Source organism: Argiope bruennichi, chromosome 4 (genome assembly GCF_947563725.1).
Source record: "Argiope bruennichi chromosome 4, qqArgBrue1.1, whole genome shotgun sequence".
In the NCBI taxonomy this organism is placed as follows: domain Eukaryota; kingdom Metazoa; phylum Arthropoda; class Arachnida; order Araneae; family Araneidae; genus Argiope; species Argiope bruennichi.
The window spans coordinates 114,496,255-114,518,271 of NC_079154.1; the positions used below are offsets into that span (position 1 = coordinate 114,496,255).

A 22,017-nucleotide genomic window follows, 5' to 3' on the forward strand; every position below is an offset into this window, starting at 1 on the left:
ATTTAAAGAAAATAAAAGAGAGAAGTTAAAAGAAGTTACTTATTCTGATAAATAATGAAAGTTCTTTTAATGCATTGAAATGGCAACAGCTATCTTTTGTTATTAATTTACCGTGCACCGACGTGCACATTTGAAAACACGAGGTGAAGTTTAATACTAAACTAAGTCAAAATGCCTAAAAAAGCAAAAGTTGGAAAACAGCGAAAGGATAAATTCTACAAGTTAGCTAAAGAAACTGGTAAATGGTTTTTTTTTATTTTACAAGTAAAAATTAAATTTGTAATGTAACTATATCTGAATAGCATATTTGAATTAAAATAATGTTTTTACAAAATAAGAAGGGAAAAAAAAGTAAAGTTCTTCTTATTATTAATAAGAATGTTGCATATTGGAAAACAAAGACTAATTCACTAACATGATTCATTGGCTATATTAATCGGCAGTCAAAATTAAGTTTTCTATCGTAATTTGTATTTTTTTATTTCAATTTTCAGATTCAGTTATTTATCCAGTCAGGCCTTTAAAGTGTTGCTCATTAAATTCTTCTAAAAACAACAACAACAGAAATCTTGTGCCCTTCTTTTTTTTTAAAAAAATTAGTGTATATATTTATATATAAACTTCTGTTGTTTTTTTTTAATTTTAATTTTAAGTTGGAATTGAGGGTAATTTGAAGTAAAGCATATAAAGAGCAAGTACATATCTCAAGCAAGTACAACATCACAAATACTGACTTTGTTAATTATTAAGATTGCTTTTTAAATTTATAATTCACACATTCTTAGAATTTTAGAAGATGAAATTAAAAATGCAATTTGTTACTTAAAAAATTTCTGTTTCAAACATTATAATACAATATTTTAAGATTCGAGTAATAAATTGTAAAAGAATCATTAAGTTTAAAAAAATATTTAATCAAAAATTTGGGCTCAGTGAATATGGTGCATTTTTTAAAGGATAGAATTTCCAACAAATAATTTAATAATGTTGTCTGTATTTGATTAATATTTAATTTGGATGTATGGTTGATAACAAAAAATATTTTTATCTTTGCACTATTTTCTTTTAGGTTATAGATCAAGAGCCTCATTCAAGTTGCTTCAACTAAATAGAAAATTTGAGTTCTTACCAAAATCTCGAGTTTTAATAGATTTATGTGCTGCACCAGGAGGATGGCTTCAAGTTGCGCAGCAAGCCATGCCTGTTTCCAGTGTTATCATTGGTAAGAGTTTTTAAAATTTATAATTAATGATAATTTAAAATAAAATGCTTAGCTTCTCTCTATGCTGGCATTTATATTAATTGGTTATCTCACTTGATTTCTTTTTAATGTTTATGTAGGCATTTTAACTTATTTAGTGTTATAAAATGACTGCTATTTTTATTAGATGGCAGAAGCGACTAGTGTGCTATTTTGCTATGTATCAAGATTAGAAACTTCCAAATATAAACCTGATATGATTTCAAAATAGGATATTTATATTAAATTTAATAGTTAATCATTTTAAATTGAATAACCATTCTGCTTGAGACATATGATTTGATATATTCTTGTTCTTTGAATTAACAATAGAATACAGTGACTGCAAATTTGAATGAAAGTTTTAGTCTTTCTATATATGATATTAGAATGAATCTGAGATTGATGTGGCCCAAATTTTATTGACATTTGATAGCAACCTAAAGTAATTTAAAAAGATTTTATAAAACATGACCATTCTTAAGTGTCCAAAATGCTTCCTATAACTTCATCAAATATACTGTGTGCTTTGAAAAATTGTGTACAATGAGAACAAATTATTTTAAATGGTCACCATTAGAGATGTTAGATATCAAATCTGGAATAAGGAAAGGATGCATCATGTCTGGAATACTTTTTGTAAATGTTATAGATTGAATAATGAGATAAACATTAAGGCATCAAAAAATAAAGATATATTAGGATTTTTTTTCCGCTCTGAAAAAAGATTTTGTTGATGATATTATTTGTCTTGAATTATTACTGACATGATTAAAAAGACATAGAGGCTGAAGAATATTGCCAAACAGATAGGTTTGAAAGTAAATGAAAATGAAATAAAGTGGTAAAACTAATTAGTAAAAGTATTTATTCACTTTTAATAGATCAAAATAAAATTGGAGAAAAGCAGTTAACTCAAATTACGTATATTTAATTCTACTGTATTAGCAGTCCTGCTTTATGATAGTCAAACTTGGAAACTTACTCAGTCAGAAGGACAGCCTTTCAAATTATTTGCCTTAGATTTTTTTTTAATATATTGACCGAACAAAATTTCAAATATTGAATTGTAAATAAAACTTCTGTCCAACCTGTTTCTGCCAAAATTAAAAAACTGTGCTGGGCTCGAATTGGACATAGTCTCACGTAGGTACTTTAGTATGGAACTCAATGACACACACAAGAGGTACAGCTAAACCAATTTATTAACTCAACTCTGACTCAGAACACAGTGATTGACAGATCTTCTGCTTTTATACTAACAGGGAACATTCTAGAATACTTTTCTGGAGACAGTAAGAAAAGTCCAGAACACTTATATGGTAAACTAAAGAAAGTTCCAGAATCCTCTCCAACATGAAATAAAGGAAAACATAAAATTAAGGAATTAAATATTTACACAAACTGTGAATTGCATTGTCTCTAGTGGGATTCGAACTTACGATCTCTTGATTGTAAGACCAGTGCCATGACCATTTGGCCATGGAGAGTCGACTGCTTCTTTTCAATGCAGCAATATATTTAGAATATCACCAAATGATAATACAAGAATTATGCTGATATAGGCATTGAATGGAAGAAGGCCCACAACATGGTGCCATATGATTATAGAGGAAAGAAACTCTTTTGGATGGTTTAGTTGGGCTTATTCTTGGGAAGAAGTGTTAGTCCAGATTAAATAGCTTGCAACTGTTAAAAAAATGAATGATCATATTATTATAAATTGAATTAAAGTTCTAGTTTAATTAGAGTCAATTTATCAATGTCTTTGTGCATTTAATGTAATGCTTTGGATTAAAAACGAATAAATTGGAGGTATAATGTTATTGTTTTGAAGAATTATTTACATTATGGTAATATTTTAACAATTGAATAAAAAAAAAATTGTGTGTTTATTATTGAATTTCTATGATATGATGATGTTATGTTTTACCAGTATAGTAATCATCATAGCTCTTGTATATTTTATAATTTAGGAGTGGATTTGGTTCCTATCAAGACAATACCAAATGTTATCACTTTACAAGAAGATATCACAACAGACAAATGTCGACAGGTAAGACATTTTTGTTATTAGAAAGTAATTTAGTGTGATTTTTTTATAGCTTTTAAAAAAAGTTAAGTTTTGTTTTAATGAAGATTTAACCTAATTTATTTTACTTTAGTCACTAAAAAGACAATTGAAAACCTGGAAAGCAGACGTAGTGCTTCATGATGGAGCTCCTAATGTTGGTAAAAATTGGATACAGGATGCTTTTACACAGAGTACGTATCTTACTGGAGTGTTTTAGATGTTTATTAGAAGAAAAAAAAAAATATCTCAATAAATAATATATATATATATATTTTGTAGATGGTTTGACTCTTAGTGCACTGAAATTAGCCACAGAAATGCTTGTGAAGGGTGGATGGTTTGTTACTAAAGTATTCCGTTCAAAAGATTACTTGTCACTCGTATGGATATTTAAAAAATTATTTAAACATGTAAGTATATTTTTAAAATAAAATATTTAATTTTTTTTGTATTTATTTAAAATAATTTTTTTAAAGTTTTGCAGTATAGATTATACATTATCATCCAACAAATAGATTATAGAAATAAATTATTTTTCAGCTACAAATTTTTATTGTGTAATATGAATGAAAGAATTGTCAAAGATGCTTCTGCTTTCGTTTCATTGTCATTTTCTGTATTTATATTTTAACAATGAATATAATATTCATCTAACTGTATTAATTTAATTTTTTTACTGTTGTTTATGTTTTTACTTTCTTGTGTACAAAGTACTTGTAAGAAAGTCAAAAAATTTGAATTTGAGATTTTAACAAATCTCCATATTTCAAACTTCCTTAAGTTAAAAAAAAAACCATGTTTGGCATTATGTCTATCTATCTGTGAATGTGATAGCTAAAAAAATGCTTTGAGCTTGTCTGATGAAATCTTGTATATGGACTCATGACCAACTTTGTAGATTTCTATTAAATTTTGAACAAGCTCCATTCTCAGGATGTCTGTTTGAATATATTTGAGCTCAATAACTTCAAACCACTGCAAACTAGGTTGACAAAATTTGGTCCACAGATTTTAGCATCTTAAATAAAAATATTTATCAAATATTGAACCATTTCTGTGAAACAGTCAGTCTGTACTTTCATATACATGTAAACACACTTGCAAAAGGAATGACTTAAAACAATGAAATATAGTAAGCTATTTTATGACTACAACTGTAGTTTTCCAAGTCAAATTTTGGTTTCATTCAGTTGGCAATTCTAAATACATATTTTGCACAATAGATTCAGTAAAAATATTAAATCCATGCTACAGATCTGTACTTCATAATAATGTTTGTTAATGCTATGCTAGTCATATGCAGCCATTATCTAAGATGCATAATTTTATGCAAAAGGAGGGAGACAGAATCTTAATTAAAGAATATATTAGAAACTTTTGGGGAGATTACTCCTGCTGTTTTCTGAATAATAGAAATGGAAATTTAATGTTGAGACTCATGTAATAATAAATAAAATCAAATTTCTTAATTTTTTTTGTGTAAATTATTTTTAAGAATTCTGTTGGTTTAAAAAATAATCATATATATACCATTTAGACCTACTAAATTTTTCGATTTCTAATATTTTCTGAAAAAGTGATGTTTATAACAAGATTCTGGCTTGCATTTTATAAAATTAAGCTCAAAATAAAAAATAACAACAACTACTAAAAAGATTATTTAAGAGCACATGGCAATAACCTTTGTTAAGAAGACATTGTGTTTAGTTTGTCTGCTACATTTGAATGCTTGTCAAGTTTCTCAATTGTTGAATTTTTTTTCTTTGCATTCTATAGGTGCATGTTACTAAACCTCAAGCTTCTCGAAACGAATCAGCTGAGATATTTGTTGTGTGTCAAGGATTTCTTGCACCTGAGCGCTTAGATCCCCGATTTTTAGATCCTGGTTATTTGTTTAAAGATGTTCAATCTAAAGAAGAAACAAAGTCAAAACTTCTTGAGCTTACTAATAAAAAGCCAAAAGCTGAAGGTTATGAAGATGATGCACCCATGTATAGAACTCTTAATGCAACTGATTTCATATTTTGTGAAAACCATTTAGAGAGACTTAGCAAATGCAATGAGGTATGTTAAGTTAAAGTAAAACACTGGCTTGATTAATTGTAATGCTCATTCTAATGATGGACTACATATCTTTATTGTAAACTTAGGAAAAATAAAATATCTTATATTTAATTACTCAAAAAAATTAATCTTGTTTGTTCAGACTAATATTTTTAAGCTGGAATATTTTGTTATTGTATTTTTATATTTTTAGTCTAGGTGCAGATATATATATTAGATTTTGATCATAGAAATGTCATTTGAATTATTATTGAAATTAATTATGTAATTGAATTATCAATGTAAATAATTTTCTCATATGATATATATTTAACATTTTTTTTTTTTTTTTTTTTTTTTTTTTAAGGGGTGGGAGTAGTTAGTTAATGAATATAATGAAATGATTCCAAATAATTTAAGTTTGCTGCATTTTTAGAGAAATTTTTGCTTATATTTGCATATTTTTTCTTATTATTCACAGTTTTTCTTTATTTCTATATGGAATTTATTATTTACTTTTATAATGTTAACAAAGCTTTGAAATCCCTTTCAAATGACCTTTTCTTAATCAGATTATTTGATGCTGCCAGCAGTATGTTTTGTTTAATTATTATTTCAAAGAGTTTTCCCTTTAAAAAGGATTAAATAAATATCAAATAGAACTGACAAAAAGAAAGAGTGATAAAAATTACTGTTTGTTGAACAGTATGAATAAATGTGTTAAATTTAATATTTTAATTGAGAAGATTTATAAAACTTATTAACCTGACTTAATTTGGAGTTGTCGTGCTCTTTTTTAAAATATATCATCTTGCATGAAATTAAAATATTTTGGTGGGGTTTCCAATTTTATGATAAATTTTTTGTGGATAAAAATATAATATCCTTTATTTCAAAATTCTTTCATTGACAGATTATCATAATTTGCATTTAAAAAAATCATCATTTTGAATTTTTATTATCATAAAAAAACACACACACATTAGAACATCTTTCAATTCTCCGGTTTGTACATTTCCATACTATATTGTAATGGTCCTTTTTTCTTAATTATGGATTGCATGATCTAATTATATTCATTTCCAGTATTAATTTTAGTTTGATTGTATATAAGTATTTTGTGGGTCTTGCTCTATGATTGGAAGAAGTAATCTATTCTCAAATGGTTTATATTAACTAATGTTTGAAAGATCAATATCAATTCATTTTTGAGCATCTATATGACCTTTTACTTTTGTATGAGCATTATTTTTTCTATTTGTATCATTTTTCAATTTATATAAAGTTTTGTGCATTTATATTTTAGAAAAGACTAATTTTTCATAAAATAATTTTTTTAAAAATAACACTTTGTTTTATTTTGTCTTTTGATATTTCCTTCTATTACAGGTTGTGTTTGATGATGAAGATATTAAAAACCATAAGCTAACAACTGAAGAAATTAAACAATGTTGTAAGGATATTAAAGTTTTAGGAAAAGCAGATTTAAAGTATGTATTCTTTTCCATATAAATTTGATGCATTTTTTTTTTACCAGTCTTGTTATATAAAAGTGCAAATGTATTTTATGTATTAAAATGCAAGTATATTAGTAAGCTGTGTATGTGCCATTGCAACTATAATTGTTTACGACTGCTTTAGCATTGTAGATAGTGCATTCTGCAGTTTATAAATAGCTTTAGCCATATTGGAATATTTTATTATTTAACTAAGAACAGATTGTTTTGAAATAACTTTTAGATCCTGATTGAGTTGAATTTAATGCCAAATTTGAAGTTATTGTTTAAAAATATTTATATATGGTGGTTCTGTTTAATCAAAGTAATTTTTTTCAAAATTGTCTGTCTGTTTCCCAAATAATTAATAATATGGAGTATTTTATTATTATAGAGTTTATTTTTGTTTTTTAGTCAGAATTTTCAATAGAAAAAAAATCTGAATTATGGTAAATGCAAAATTATAATGGAACTAAAAATCTGTAATTGGAAAATGAAGCAAATATTCATTAACATATAATGAAACAGTGATTTGATCATAAGAAAATATTTCACTATATGAAATTGGTCATAGGAAATAAAAATCACTTCATCCAGTGTGTTTGAGCCAGGAAACTTATTTTAAAAGGTTAATAATATAGAATTGTAGTGTAAATGTGAATAAACTTTGGAATGAATATTAAAAAAATGTATCAAAGAAAGCTGACTTCTTCTATATTTGTTAATCATGTTATTTTTTTAAAAATAATTTTAAGAATCACATTGCTAGAAAATATAGCATCAAAGTAAAAAGGTAGATTAATGCAAAAATAATGAAATAAAATATGGAAATAGTATGTTATATCCTGTGACAATATTTATGAAACATAAGATTTTGTCTTGTGCAATTCAAATAACAAATGTGTTAATATTTATTAAAATTAAATTAAGATAAAAAGGTTTTTAATTATAAAATTGATGCAAAAAATCTTTTTTATGAGCTATTATTTATAAGATTTTCTCGAAAAATATCAAATTTTTGTTCATTTGTGGTCTATAAAAAGCTGGCAGTGTTTTTCCCTCTTACATTGATGATCTTTTGCTAATTTTCATCACGATTGGGCAAAAATGGCATATTTCTGTGATGAGAACACAATCATACAGTGCTTTATATAGAATACTTTTATATTATTCTTTACTTTTTGGCATATGGTAAGGAATTATTGCCTCTGAGAGGTAGTATAATACAAGAATTTTGTTGAAATTTAACTTATTTTGTGTTTTATTTACTGATGTAATGAAGTAATCAAATAAAGTTACTATGCTATTCTATAAGCTTGATTGATAGTGATGGACAGATTTCAGCAAATCTTTTAAAATTAAGCCTTATATTAGGATGGAAAAAAAAAAATATTTTGAATAATTTCACAAAATGAACATTTATTATTTACTAGTTTTCTTATGTTATCCTGTTAAAGAATGATTATTGCTTGTTTGATATTATGTATTTAATATTACTATCAAACCTGGCATAGTTTACTCTCTTAACTTAAAGCAATTATTATAATATATGATTTTTTTTTTTTTTTTAAAGAATGCTTTTGAACTGGAGGAAGCAGTTGCGAACTATTCTTGAAGAGGCTGCAAAGAAAGAAGAAAAGACGTATGTCTTATTTTTAAATTCATAGATTGATGAATTTTTAATATATAATAAATGATAAAGAAAATGTACATTTATATAAATTTAATATGAATTTGTTACTTATATATTTTGAACATTTTTATCAATCTACTTCATTTGTGATTTGAATTTCAAAATTTAGTGTTATATGTCATCTAGATGCAGAAATTCAAATTTATAATTATAAAATTTGTAATAACTAGGCTCAAAAATTTAATTTATATTTAAAAGTTGTGACAGCAAATCTGCTTTTTAAAATTTTAAACTTTTTATAAAAGTATAGTGAAAAGTATTAAATAAAATGAATTGTGAATGAGTAGTGATTGTGTACCATATTGTATTGTGTTATATCAATTTTTGTAATATTTTTATGATAGATCCAAAATTTTAAAATTATGATTAGTTCCTTGATTTCACAATTATGGCCATCTGATTTCTAATTATTTTATATTGCTTTAGATGTTAAATAAGTTAGGTTTTCATAATATTCTAAGATTATTTTTATGAATTATAATTTGTCATGGGGGTATGTTTTAAAAAAGTGCTGTAAAAAATGTTGTATCAATGAAAAAGACAATAAAATAAAGTAAAAATGTGTAACTGGGAATATGATGTAAATTATTATTGTATTTGCTTTATGTAAATTATATTTGTAATTTGTTTTATTTGTGTAGATCAAGAGTTCTCACACTTTGAGTTGTGAGTCAATTTTTGATGAGTCTTGACAGATGATTGTATATGTATTTTCCCATATATATATATATATAAAATGTGATGCAAGTTAAAAATTTACAATACTTCACATATTAGAAGTATTTTTGTAAAATTATATTTAATAATAAATATAATTTTTCACAAATTTCCTTTTGGATCCACAAAGCCTCTTTTGGAAGGAATATGTACTATTCATTTGTAAGAAAACTTGATACCCCAAGGATGGATTGGGTTGAAGTAGATTCAATTTATAAAACATGGATCACAATGTTTAGAAGTTTGGAACCCTAGGATAGATTGTTTTTAAATATTAATATTTATTCTAGTATAAAGTTCATTCTAAAATTATATTTGTATTGAATCTCTAAATATCTTTTGAAATTCAGCTTGGCTGTTGAAAAAGTTGCTCCTGATGAAGAGGAAGAACTGGATGGTGTTATGAAAGAAGTTGAAGAATTAGAATTATCCAAATTGCAAGAAGCAAAGAGGAAAAAGAAGAAAATTTTGAAAGAACGTAAAAAGTTGCATGAAAGATTGAATTTGAAAATGATCATAAAAGATGATGAACCAATCATTGATGAAGACAGAGAGCTGTTTAAACTTTCACAAATCAAAAATAAAAATGTAAGTAACATTTTTGCTGAATAACAATTTTGTATATAATATTTCTAACATAGGTTTTGATTTGCAATCCTACAGGTTTCTGATAGCCTATTTTTAACATTTTGTTTCCCCTTGTAGAAACTATTTTTTGAACTAAGTTTTAGAATTGTGTTCATTTGTAATAAATATTTATTTTGATCAAATCTTATGAATTTTAATTTTTTTGTTTAAAATATTGAACAGTATAAGAGATTGAGAGTTCTAAAAATGAAAGTGAAAAGTTGTGTGAATGTATTAATCTAATTTTTTTTAAAATTTGAAATGATATTTATATTTTCAGGTAGGATGTTAAAATCCTATTGATTCAATATCTATTAATCACAAAAATTAAGTCAGCTCTTATTAGTTGGTAAGGTTAAAATTTAATTTTGTAAAAGAAAGCTTATTAAAGGGGGAAAAAAATAGGCAGCTAAATATATGGATTAAATAATTTAAAACTCTCAGAAATGAACTTTTTAAAATATGAATGAGTCATTTCTTTTAATATGTAGTCAGATTTTTAAAAGTTACTGAAATTTCATTCATTCAGTTGTAAAGAAATTATATAAATAAATATGAGTTACCTAGTTTTGAATTGAACTTAAAAAACAAACAAAAAAAAAAACTTCTTTACTTAGTAAGTTAAATAGTTTATTTTCTTGTTTAAACTAGATTTCTTCTGATTACAAAATGACTTATGTATTCTGGATATTTTGTGCTGAATTTTAACATTCTCTGTTAAACATATATTTATATATGATTGCATCCATTTGTAATATATTAATTATGCAATTTTATTTATAAGATATAAATTGTTACAATTTATGATCAACATAGTAATTAAAAATGTTACTGTGTTTAAATTTTGGAAAATTGCATTGACTGCACTTATGGTAAGCTTCCTAATGTCATTTCCTCATCTTAAAATGATTCCTTTTCTATAACTTTTTTTTTTCCTTCTGAAAATATACCATTATCTTCACCATCTTTTGAATAAGAAACTGATATGGATATATTTGTTTAATTTTTGTACCTTTACAACATACCTACACTATGCATTTTATCAGATAGCATTGGATTTATTATTATAAACTTTTGTTTGCCTTTTACAAAAGAATGCAGTTAATTTTTGACATTAAAATGCATGTAAATGTTTATAAATACATTAGTTTTGGATTAAAAAAATGTTTCATAATTTGTGAGATAAGAGTAATTATTATTATTATTTTATGTTACAACTTCAAAGCTAATAACTAAGAATTTGCCCGAGTCAGAACAGTATTGAATCAAAATACCTGATGGCAAAACAATAAATGAAGCCATAGTGTATAAACAGGCAATTATGAATTAAATATAATATAGTTTATAATTTAATGTATTCTTGTTAAGAAAAAAAAATGGCAATATCTATGCCTTAGCAATTTATAGTTATTCTATTTATTATCTTTTATTTTATTTTTAAATCTTTTATCAATTTATGTTTTTTTTTTTTTTTAATGTAAAGAAGGAGGTTTGCATGAAATTTTCTTTATATATATATATATATTTATGCTTTGAAACTTTATTTCTGTAGCTTCCAATTTAAAATACTTAGTGCTTATATTAATATTCCAATAATTGGAAAGGAACAATGAGCACTAATGTTCAAAAAAAGCATTAGTTTTTAAATTTTATTCTATTTGATAAAAACACTTATGAATTTATAAAATATGTTTATGAAAATAACTTTTTACTTCAATTTTGATTATGTGCATATTTTATTTATGGGTACTTTCACTAAGCCATTTCAAAAATCCCTCTTTTAAGATATTTGAACTTGAAAATATTTCAAGATTTTCATTTTGTAGGTGAATCATATTTTTAAATACATTTTCACCTCATGTTTATGTTCTCATCTTTAATATTTCCCCATTGTTACATCATATTTTGTCAGTTCTTTTAGATTAATTTAACGTAGTAATTGTTTTTTTCTTTAAATTCACATTTAATTTCCCCATTGTTTCCTTAAAAATGGGGAAGACTTTTATTATTATTATTATTTTTTCTGAAGGCTCTTTTGCAAGTAGAAGATGAAACCAACTTAGAATTTGGTTTGGAAGCTCCTCAACCTGCTGATGAGGATATTTTACAACCTGGTTATAAGAGTACATTTATAAGTTATAATCGTGATGTTCGAGATGATTCACGAGTTGAAGCAGAACCTGAAAAAGAAGAAAGTGAATATTCTAGTGATGAGGGTTTAAGTAGTGAACTGGAATTTGAAAGGTAAAATATTTTTGAAAATCTCCTAAACTACATGAAATTTATAATGTATAAATATAAATGATCTCTGTTTTTGTAATCATGAGAAATTTTTATTTTCTTATGAGATATAATTAATTTACTTTTTTTCTGAAGCTAAATAACTAAACTGCTAATAATCCAAGTAGTGATTTGATAAGATAGTGACTTAGTGATAAAGTCTCAGCTTCAGGGTAGAAAAGGATCAAGGCTCAAAACTTGATACCATAAAAGATTGCCATGCATGTAATCATGGTTCACATTAAAGTAAATGCCAAGGATCAGTTGTTCTACAGGTGTAATGCAAAAGGCAGAGTTTGTAATTTTTCTCATCTGGCTGAGATTCAAAATTATGATACTGTACCAAAATATCTATTGTGCTATTTCAAATGGTGCATTAAATAGTTAAAATAACTTGAATTTGATTGTGAATAGGCATTTGAGTTACTACAACAAAATTCATACTACTTGTTTAATGATCCAATATGAAAGTCTTAATATTGTCTCTAGCAAATATTTCAAATTTTGTGTTCTTTCTGTTATAATGAATAGAAACCCTTCCTCTTTTTAGGATCCCACATTACTTTTTCATAAAATTCCCAATCTCTCATTATATTAATTATAGAAGAAAAAATTTTTCTGAGAAATTTAAACTCTACTGAAATTTAAATTTTTAAAGTTTCTAATGAGGCAAATTATTTAAATAAAAAATGTGGGCTTTTAAAATTTGTGAAATTGATTACCTTAGTTTTTTTATTAATGGCATTCAGATATCATTAAAAGGCATCAATCTTAAAAAATAATTTTATTTAAAAATGTATCTAAATGGGGGAAAAAATATTAACTATAAAATCAATTCCAGTATAGTGCTAATTTTTTTGTAATTTTTTATTGCTTTCTTTATCAAAATTTTATTTCTATAAATCTTCTCTGAAGATGATTGAAGTTCTATTGTTTTGTTACAAAATTTAGAAACAAAAGGAAATTCCCTTTTCATTTATTCAATACGAATTAATTTTTTTTTTAACTGTAACTTTTTTTTTTTTGTACAGAAAATAATTTTTCTTCACTTTTGTCGTGCAGTAGGTGGGGGCAGTTTATTATCATTATGGTTATCATATGTTTCTGAAAAGTTTTTATAAATTGCATTCATTACTTTGTGAATTATCATTGTCAACAAATAATTCACATTTGAAAGCTGAAATAATGTCAACTTGATGTTTTGTCTATATGCAGCAAGATGTTCCTAAAATGAAATTCTTCAGTTGAAACTATAAAACTTCTCATATAGTTATTTGAATTTCAAAGCTGAATTAGATATTGTTGCGAATGTATAATGTTGCTTCTCAGTGCAGCTAGTTTCATTGTAAGGAATATAATTTGATAGAGTTCTGATGGATGCCAGATTAATAATCCAGCTTTGGCAAACCTTTAGCGATGTGAAGTAGAAAACATTGAATTTGGCAACAAAATAGATGATTCCAAAATCAACAGGAATTTTGGTGATAACATCATTAAAATGCAAATAATTGCTATTCTTAAAGAAATTTCTGTGACCTGCTTTGGAAACTGTAAAAAGCTGGGAGACCGAGCTGAAGTTATTCATGAATCAAGTATAGAGTTGTCTGGTAAGTCTTGCGGTCAGATATAGAGACAGCATAGAGTCATGTGCTGAATTACAGTGGTATAACCAAATCAATAGTGAATCAGCTGTGAAGCTCAACTCTAACCAGTAGACCATAGAGATTAGTGGATATTTGAGGAATGTGAATAATTGTGTAAAATTTTTCTTCCAGCAGGGTTCTCTCTGAGTTCTTTATGTTATTATGGTTCATTATTAATAATTTGCTACTTGTGTATTACTGTTTATTGTAAATGTTGTTCATTCGACTGTTCACTTCGACTGTGTTTTATCATCTGTGTGTTCATGTGTTCAAATTGAATAAAGATTGTTATTGAGTTTGTCTAACCATTTTGTTGTATAGCCATTACCCTGGATCCATTTATTTTTTGGCCTTTCGGGTTTCACAAGGCATTTTTCATAAAATTATATATGTACTGATATTTTCTTTCAATACTGATTGGAGCAAGTTTAATTGACAAAGTGAAAACATTCAAAAGAGGACTAGTGAAATATAAACTGAATTATTTACCAGTTTTGTTCAAATATTTTTGTCACATTTTGAAAAATTTATATCTGATACTACCAGACTTATATTTGATATTTCGTCAATTTTTTAGAGTAAAGTTATTCTATTAGATAATGCCTCTAAAATTAATTAAAAGTCTAATTAAGATGAAGCAAAATGCAAGACAAGCTTTCTCGAATGATTTTTATCTTTTTCTTTGCTAAGTCAGTTTTTTTTTTTTGAAATTTTTTTTCAATAAGGTATATAACAAAGTTTGTAGTATATTATGAGTGAAAGTTTAAACAATTGCCTAAATTATATTTACAGTGAGTCTGAGCAAGAAGATGATAAAGAAGTTACTGAAACTATTCTTGAAGGAAAAAAGAACCCATTGATGGTTGATTTAGTGGAAAGACCTGATAGAGTTAAAGATACTGTAGATAGATGGTTTGATAAGGCTGATTTCGCTAGTGAAAATGATGATAGTGATTTAGAATTAGATTTACTGGCTGAAGAATTTGAGAAGAAACAAAAAGCGAAGAAAGGTATATATTTTTGTCGAATTTTAAAACTCTATTTTAATTTAATATAATTAAAAATTATTATTATGTATTAAGTTGTAATGAATGCAAATATATGTTTTAATTATGTTTTTTCTTTCAGATGAAATGGACAAAGAGCCCATCAGTGAAGAACAAAAAGGTAATACAATATTTTAGTTTTTCAAATGGGTTTTTTATTCCTTCCTATTTTAAATCTTATTGTATACTAGCCGCCTTTGGCGACCAGCCGGTTCGCCAATCTTAATACTCGTTAAAATTTTAATAATTAAATATTTTATGTAACTCCTATTTTAATAGCTTCTTCATCAAAATATTATAAAACTTCAAATTATGATAGTCATATAATTCACTCGTAATATTATAAAGGCCTTCAGCCATAACGTAATATGTATCTCTCTAATTTTCTGTTTGCTCCCATAGAATTTAAGCTTTAAATTAAAGTGGAAATGATTAAACTGCAATTAATATAATAGTACTTTTTACTGAAACAAACCATTTTTTTTATAATATGATTACTGAAAATAGAGTCACTGAGCATTTAAACTTTATGGGCAGTAAAAGAATATCTTTCTTAATTTATGTAATATCTCAAGAATTTTTCAACAAAATTTTCTCAGATTCATCATGAACAGATCGATTAATTAACAATGTTTAGTTTTAAATGCATAAGAAAATAAACAGAATCATTTGAAATAATCGGGCAAAAACATGTTCAGCCTAACCTCATTAGTGTGGGGGAATAAATTGGAGCCTTACTCATTTGACAGTGGGGAAATGAAGATATTTTTGGCAAAAAAGTTAGTTTTTAATTAATAATAAAAATTCTAATTTAAAATTTAAAAAAGGACCCCAGGTGCACATTCCCGACCTCCAAGTCAGTGTATGTCAAACGGTCTGGTCTGTAGTGCGCCAACACACACACACATACATTGAGCTTTATTATAAGTATAGATATCTTTAATAATTTACATTGAATTGTTATTGCAATTTGCCAATATTAAAAGTTGCATTAAAAAAATTTCTCTTATTTAAAAGTACAAATAACATATATTGTTACTAGGTGCTTTTCTAATTCATTCATCATTTTAAAATTTATTTTTTTAAATTCTTTTCCTTTTTTTTTTCTTACCTTTGTACACTTTACTTTTTTATGTCATCAACAATCTTTTTAATTTATTAATGTTTCATATATTTAAAAGATTAGAATCTTAATCTTTTCAATATGTGGAAGAAGGGGTGGATCAAAGTATTACTTTGATTTTTTTTTTTTTCATTTATTCAAAAGACTGAAGTTTTAATGGTAGGCATGGTTTAAATGGTTTTAATGGTAGATTAATTTACTGACTTTATTGAAATATGTAAAAAGCTAGCGATTTTTACTTAAGATTCATCCAGTAAATAAGTGAAAAATAGCCTTATTATTATTGCTTTTTCTCTTTACTTTCAAATTGTATTTAAATAAAATTATAATTTTATGTGTTCTTTAAAAATGAGTTTATCATTTTCTTAATTATTCTTAGTAATTTTTACAATTTTTATTCCTTATGTGTTGTGTTTGAATAATAATATTTTCAATTATTATTTTTAAAATATAGTTACGGTTTTTATACTCTGGAAGTGTGAATTTTTAAAACCAATAAAGCATTAATTTATTGTATGTTAAGCATATCACGTTATCTATTGGTATCATTAATGAATTGGAATTTGCTCAATTTCTTATATGATAATATAATAGCAATATTCTTTTATTTGATCCAGACATGTTCATATATTTTTAATCTTAGAAATTTTCCTCACTTTCTTATTTTTTTAGATGATTCTACGAGTCAATCAGCAAAAGAAACTAATACAGGTAAATTAAAACTTCCTCAAAACCAATTTCTGTTTCACGTGAATAAATATATATTTAAATAGTAATTAGTAAGGATCTCATACTTTCATGAATTTGTAAATTTTCAGATATGTATCTTTTTTTTACATTGCTACATAAATTCTACATATACTCTACCATGAGAGAAGGGAAATGTTTTTACAGTTTTTCTCTATATTTTATATGTGCAAATAGGGTTCAAAATAAAATAAATACTTATGAAAGCATATGTTATATTTTACACCTAATGTTAAAATTGGCCTTATAGTGAATGTGGTTTTGGGGAGAGGCTTTTCTTCAACACTTGACCTAAGTGTTTCATGCATATTTCATACTGTCTGGAAATAATGCATTGTCAGACTTTACAGAGATGATTGTGATAGTGTTTTGTCGGGATCTCTGCAACTGAAATAACTAACATTTGGAACCCCACCTCCCTTAAGAAACATTGCATTTAACTACACAGCCAGATGCATTGATAATTCGAAGTACATATGATCTTCTCTGGCCTCTTGAATCTTTCGACTTGAAAATGTATTAAATATTTATCATATATTTGGAATAAAAACTTTTGTGTTGAAATTTTGCTTCCAGCCATGTTTTCAAAACTATAAGCTGTCACGCACAAGGTCCTATTCTTTTTGGTGTTACTTGTATACTTGCAAATTACATGTATACATCTATATCATTTTATATTCAGTGTGCTCTTTGGTCAACTCATTATGACTGAATTTTTAATTTCATAAGTGTTTGTTTTATTTTGTTCTCATCCCAGTTCTTATTGAGATGCTTCATATTCTTCTTCTATGTAGTGTGAATAATTTTGGAATAAATTCCTGCTTTTTCTGTTCCCTGATGAATTTAATTTTATGCAGTAGGGGGGAAAATTTATCAATTTCCCCCTCATTTTTAATCTCATATTTACTAAAATGAAAAGTGTTTAATATTTTTAAAGATTAATTTAGATATCTTTGCATTTATTGTTTAGATAAGAAAGAGAAGAAAAGAAAAAGGGTGAAACTGGACCCAGAAGGCTTAGCATTAGGATCTCTCATTGTTCAGTCAAAGAAAATGAAGAGGGATATTATTGAAAGTGGTTACAATAGGTATATAACTTACTTTTAATATATTCTTTCCTTCCAAATGCAAATTCAATGTATTTTCAGAAAATTAATGCTGTTATAAATATCATAATTAGTTGTTTATATCAATTTTAAATACTAATTAGTGTTCAGGGATTCTTTTCTTTAGTTTCATAATCAGAAACTGCAGAAATTTATTGTGTTTTTAATGTTCTAGATGACTAAATCTTTTGTGGGCATTTTGTTGAATGTTGTAGTTAGAAACCATGCAAAAATTTGTTAAATTTATATGCCTATGTATTTGATAAAAAGCTAAAAATCAGATTTTCATGAAATGCAGCATGCTCTATGCCAATTATTTTAAATCTTAAACACAGATAAGATTAAAAACAACTGTTAGTGGTATATTATGTATACCATTCTTTTCAGAATTTAGCGGTTAAAAAATTTCTGAGATTTAATGTGAGTACTTTTTACATCCTATATTTATTAAAACAGAAGGCATGTGCTTAATATTCCATGAATTTAACTTATTTTGATGCAAATGTTACACAGATATGCATCCAATGATGAAAAGCTTCCTGACTGGTTTGTACGAGATGAAAAGAAACACTACAGAAAGCAGCTTCCCGTTTCTGCTGTAAGTGAAGAATAATTTTCATCTGAATTTAAAATCATGCAAATGAATTACTCAATTAGTTATTAACTAAGCAATATTTACAGGAATTGGTAGCTGAATACAAACAAAGGTTAAAAGAAATTAATGCAAGACCAATTAAAAAAATTGTTGAAGCTAAGGCAAGAAAGAAGAGAAGAGTATGTATTTTTTAATTCTAGTTTCTTATTAAGTAATTTTTTATATTAAAAGTAAAGGAAGAAGAATTTAATAATATTCTCCTGTAATCTTTAAAAAGTTTTTTTTATTTATGATGTAAAGGATTTAAGTTAACTTAAGAGTCAAATGACTTAAATTAACTCAATATTTGTAGAATAATTAATTTTATATCTTATTCCATTTTTTAAAAATAATAATTGTCAAAAGATGAAGATGCCATTAAAATAAAATTTTCCCTTTAATTTATGACGAATGAATGCCAACATCTTGCTACAGTTTCAATCAGTAACTACAATGTTAATTCAGTCATCAAGTTTGTTTTATGGAGCTGAATTTTATAAAATTAGGTTCAAATAAAGACAGTCATGATCTCATTTATAGAACTTACTAGTCAAACTTACTGAGATATTTGTTATAAGTTTGTGCTGAAGATGAGAATTTTTTATTCTGCAGCCTGTGAATTGGTTCTGAAACTTTCACAGCTGTCATTCATTTGTCACATGAATATAGAGAAACAATTTCTCCCCCCCCCCCAATTCCATCACTTGTGTTTTATATTTTCTGCAATTACCAAGATGTTTTTAATTACATGTAGTGCAGCAGTTTTTTTCATTGTTGCTGTGAAACTCAAAACCATTTACATTGTTTCATGAAATATTCTTCTTTGTTTCTTAAATCCAAGTAATGAAAATTCTGTTTATATTTTCCTATTTGAAAATATGCTATTAGATTTTTGCTCTTGTTGTTTTGTTTCATTTTTGTCACAGAATCAGTAAACTTATCTAATAAGATATTAAGTATAGTAGGAAATAAACATTATATGCTGGATGTTTATGCTATTCTTTAATTTTTAACAACATGTTTATTAATCCAATTAAAATGCTGCTGTATGTTCTTAATCCACAGCAATTTAATGTCCAAATCAATAGCTCTTGAGGAATAACAAAATGAAGTTACAGCACTATGCAAGGCAGCATGCAGTTAGATGTTATGTAATGCAATTATGGTTTTGACATATGACACTATGCCAATTTCAAAGAATGGAACGGGTACGAATTAATCAAAATATGCTACTTGAAATTTCTATTTTAGTTTGAAGATGAAGAATTCTTTGTTGATAAATGCTGAAATAAATAAAATCTTCCACATGAGAATTAAATCAACTAAAACTTTTATCCCCAATGAATCATCTACTGGTTAAATGTAACTGGTAGTGTAAATAAGCCTACTCTAACTTGTAATAACCTGAAGTATGATGTTCTTTTCATATTTCATTAATTGATTTGTCAGTAAATTTAACTTTTCACTTGCACGAGATTATTGCTACATTATCATAACATTATATCATAATAAGGTAATTTTATTACATCCTGGAATATATTTTAATCAAATAGCTAGGTAATGGTTTCCAAACTATTAATGGATAAAATATACATAAATATCTTTATGTTGGCAATACTGCACAAAGTTGTTTTGCCTGTTTCATTTTAGAAACAAAATTAGCTATTTATATACTTTGATAAAAATTTACCATTGTAATTGTTTTTAATATAGTTAGTTATCTTTGAGTGTTATCATCCACAATAGAACAAATATTCAATTCCAATTAATAATGAAATAAATATACATTTAACCTTCTTTTTCAGTCTATAAGACGCATGGAAAAGGCAAAGAAACGTGCAGAGAAAGTTACAGACCATCCAGACATGTCTTTATCTGAAAAAGCTGATCAACTGAAAGAGTAAGTTTTTATAGAATAGTAAGTGAATAGTTGTTACAATGGTTTTTACTTGCTTCTACTCGTAGATTCGCCAGTTCAGTTTATCTTTTACATTCTTCTAGTCATTAAGTTTACATTCTAGTCATTATATTTTATTGGTTTTATTCACTGATATTCATTAGTTGTATAAAAATTAAGAACTAAAGAAAATGTTCAATTTACTCTTTTAAATATAAAAAGTGGGTATTAAACTCATTATTTTTATAATAGAGATAACATAAGTATAATACTAATTTTCTAATATATTCTGAGGAAATAATTGATAGCATATTCAAGATGTTCCTTTTTATATATATTTTATGTTCACCATTTCTCTTCAACTTAATTGGCTAATAAATCTCCGATTCATCTTGTTCATCATATGAGGTAATTTAGATAATACATTTTGCATTTTTTGTATTCTGAAGGTAGCTAAAATTTAACTGTTTTGACTTTTTACTAGAATATTTGAAGCTTGTATTTATATAAAATGTTAGATAGAATTATGAGTAAAATTTAATATTTCTTATATACTTTATTTTCTTTAATTTATTAATACGCATATATTGTTTAATAAATGTTTTTTATGGGAAAATTCAATCAGTATTGCTTTGGCCTATTCTACATAAGAATGCAGAAATTGTTATAGTTGATGAATTTTATTATATTTTCTGTAATAGCAAATTTATTTATATTTTCTGTAGGATATACAAAAGGGCTGTCCCTAAACAAGATCATAAAGTGACATATGTTGTGGCTAAAAAAGGTGCTGGGAGAAGAGTGTCGCGCCCTGCTGGGGTAAAAGGACGCTTCAAAGTTGTTGATCCACGTATGAAGAAAGATACAAGAAAAGAGAAAATTGCAATGAAAAAAGAAAAGAAAAATAAAAAGTCTTTTAAACGAAATTCTAAAAGTAAAGCTCAGAAAAAAAGATGATTACATGTACATATTTAAATAAATAGTTTTTGTTATTAAGAGGTATTCTTATTTTATGAAAAACAAAATGTCCTAAATATAAATCAGGGTGCGTAGCGTCATGAAAAGGGCTTAAATAGTGCTTAAATTTGAAAACCATTTTTAAACACCTTAAAAGTGCTTAATTTTGAGAAAAGATCCTTAAAGAGTGCTGAGTTTTTTGGTGAATAAGGAAAAAAAGCTTTTTGTTTTGTTTCTCCACCAATTGAATATGATAATTCGAAATCATGGCTGTAAAGGCTTGTTTACAGGATATATATATATAAAATCAATGGAGTGGAAGAATTCCAAGGGTTCCAGCAAATGTTAAGATACTGCTTAATGATTTCTATTTTTTTATTTCTTCAACAATGTGCATTGCCATTTATTAAAATAGTTATCCAAGTAGAGCAGTATGAAATATATACTGTATACCATATTTGCTGCGATTTGACAAACGTTCGGACTTCAATATTTAATGTTTTGGATGTTGAATTTAAGTTACGCCTCGTAAATATATATTTAAATTTCCGTGTGTTGGTAAAGAAGAATATGCAGATTGGTCTGATCAACAGAAAATAAGAAAACATCAGAATGAATTTAGTGTGCCCGAAAGGTATACCGAGCATGGAAAAAAACTGCTCTAAAATTCTTACATATTTAATCATCTTTCTCG

The 22,017-nt window shown here is 26.0% G+C and overlaps 1 protein-coding gene across 1 annotated transcript; it reads left to right on the top strand.

Moving 5' to 3' along the window:
* The first annotated feature begins 83 nt into the window (after positions 1-83).
* Positions 84-21,362, top strand: LOC129965671 (pre-rRNA 2'-O-ribose RNA methyltransferase FTSJ3-like). Its single transcript, XM_056079772.1, has 18 exons — positions 84-238; positions 1,070-1,222; positions 3,217-3,296; positions 3,406-3,505; positions 3,594-3,724; positions 5,091-5,378; positions 6,747-6,847; positions 8,427-8,495; positions 9,614-9,851; positions 11,920-12,134; positions 14,606-14,823; positions 14,942-14,980; positions 16,655-16,693; positions 17,700-17,817; positions 18,349-18,433; positions 18,517-18,609; positions 20,275-20,369; positions 21,092-21,362. Exons 1-18 carry the CDS (start codon positions 172-174, stop codon positions 21,321-21,323), a joined length of 2,361 nt encoding a protein of 786 aa, XP_055935747.1. The 5' UTR covers positions 84-171; the 3' UTR covers positions 21,324-21,362.
* Positions 21,363-22,017: the final 655 nt, after the last annotated feature.

Coding starts and splice junctions, on each gene's coding strand:
- LOC129965671 (XM_056079772.1), top strand. CDS start 172: ATGCCTAAAAAAGCAAAAGTTGGAAAACAGCGAAAGGATAAATTCTAC. Junction 3,725..5,090: donor TTAAAAAATTATTTAAACAT/GTAAGTATATTT, acceptor TGCATTCTATAG/GTGCATGTTACTAAACCTCA. Junction 20,370..21,091: donor AAAGCTGATCAACTGAAAGA/GTAAGTTTTTAT, acceptor TATTTTCTGTAG/GATATACAAAAGGGCTGTCC.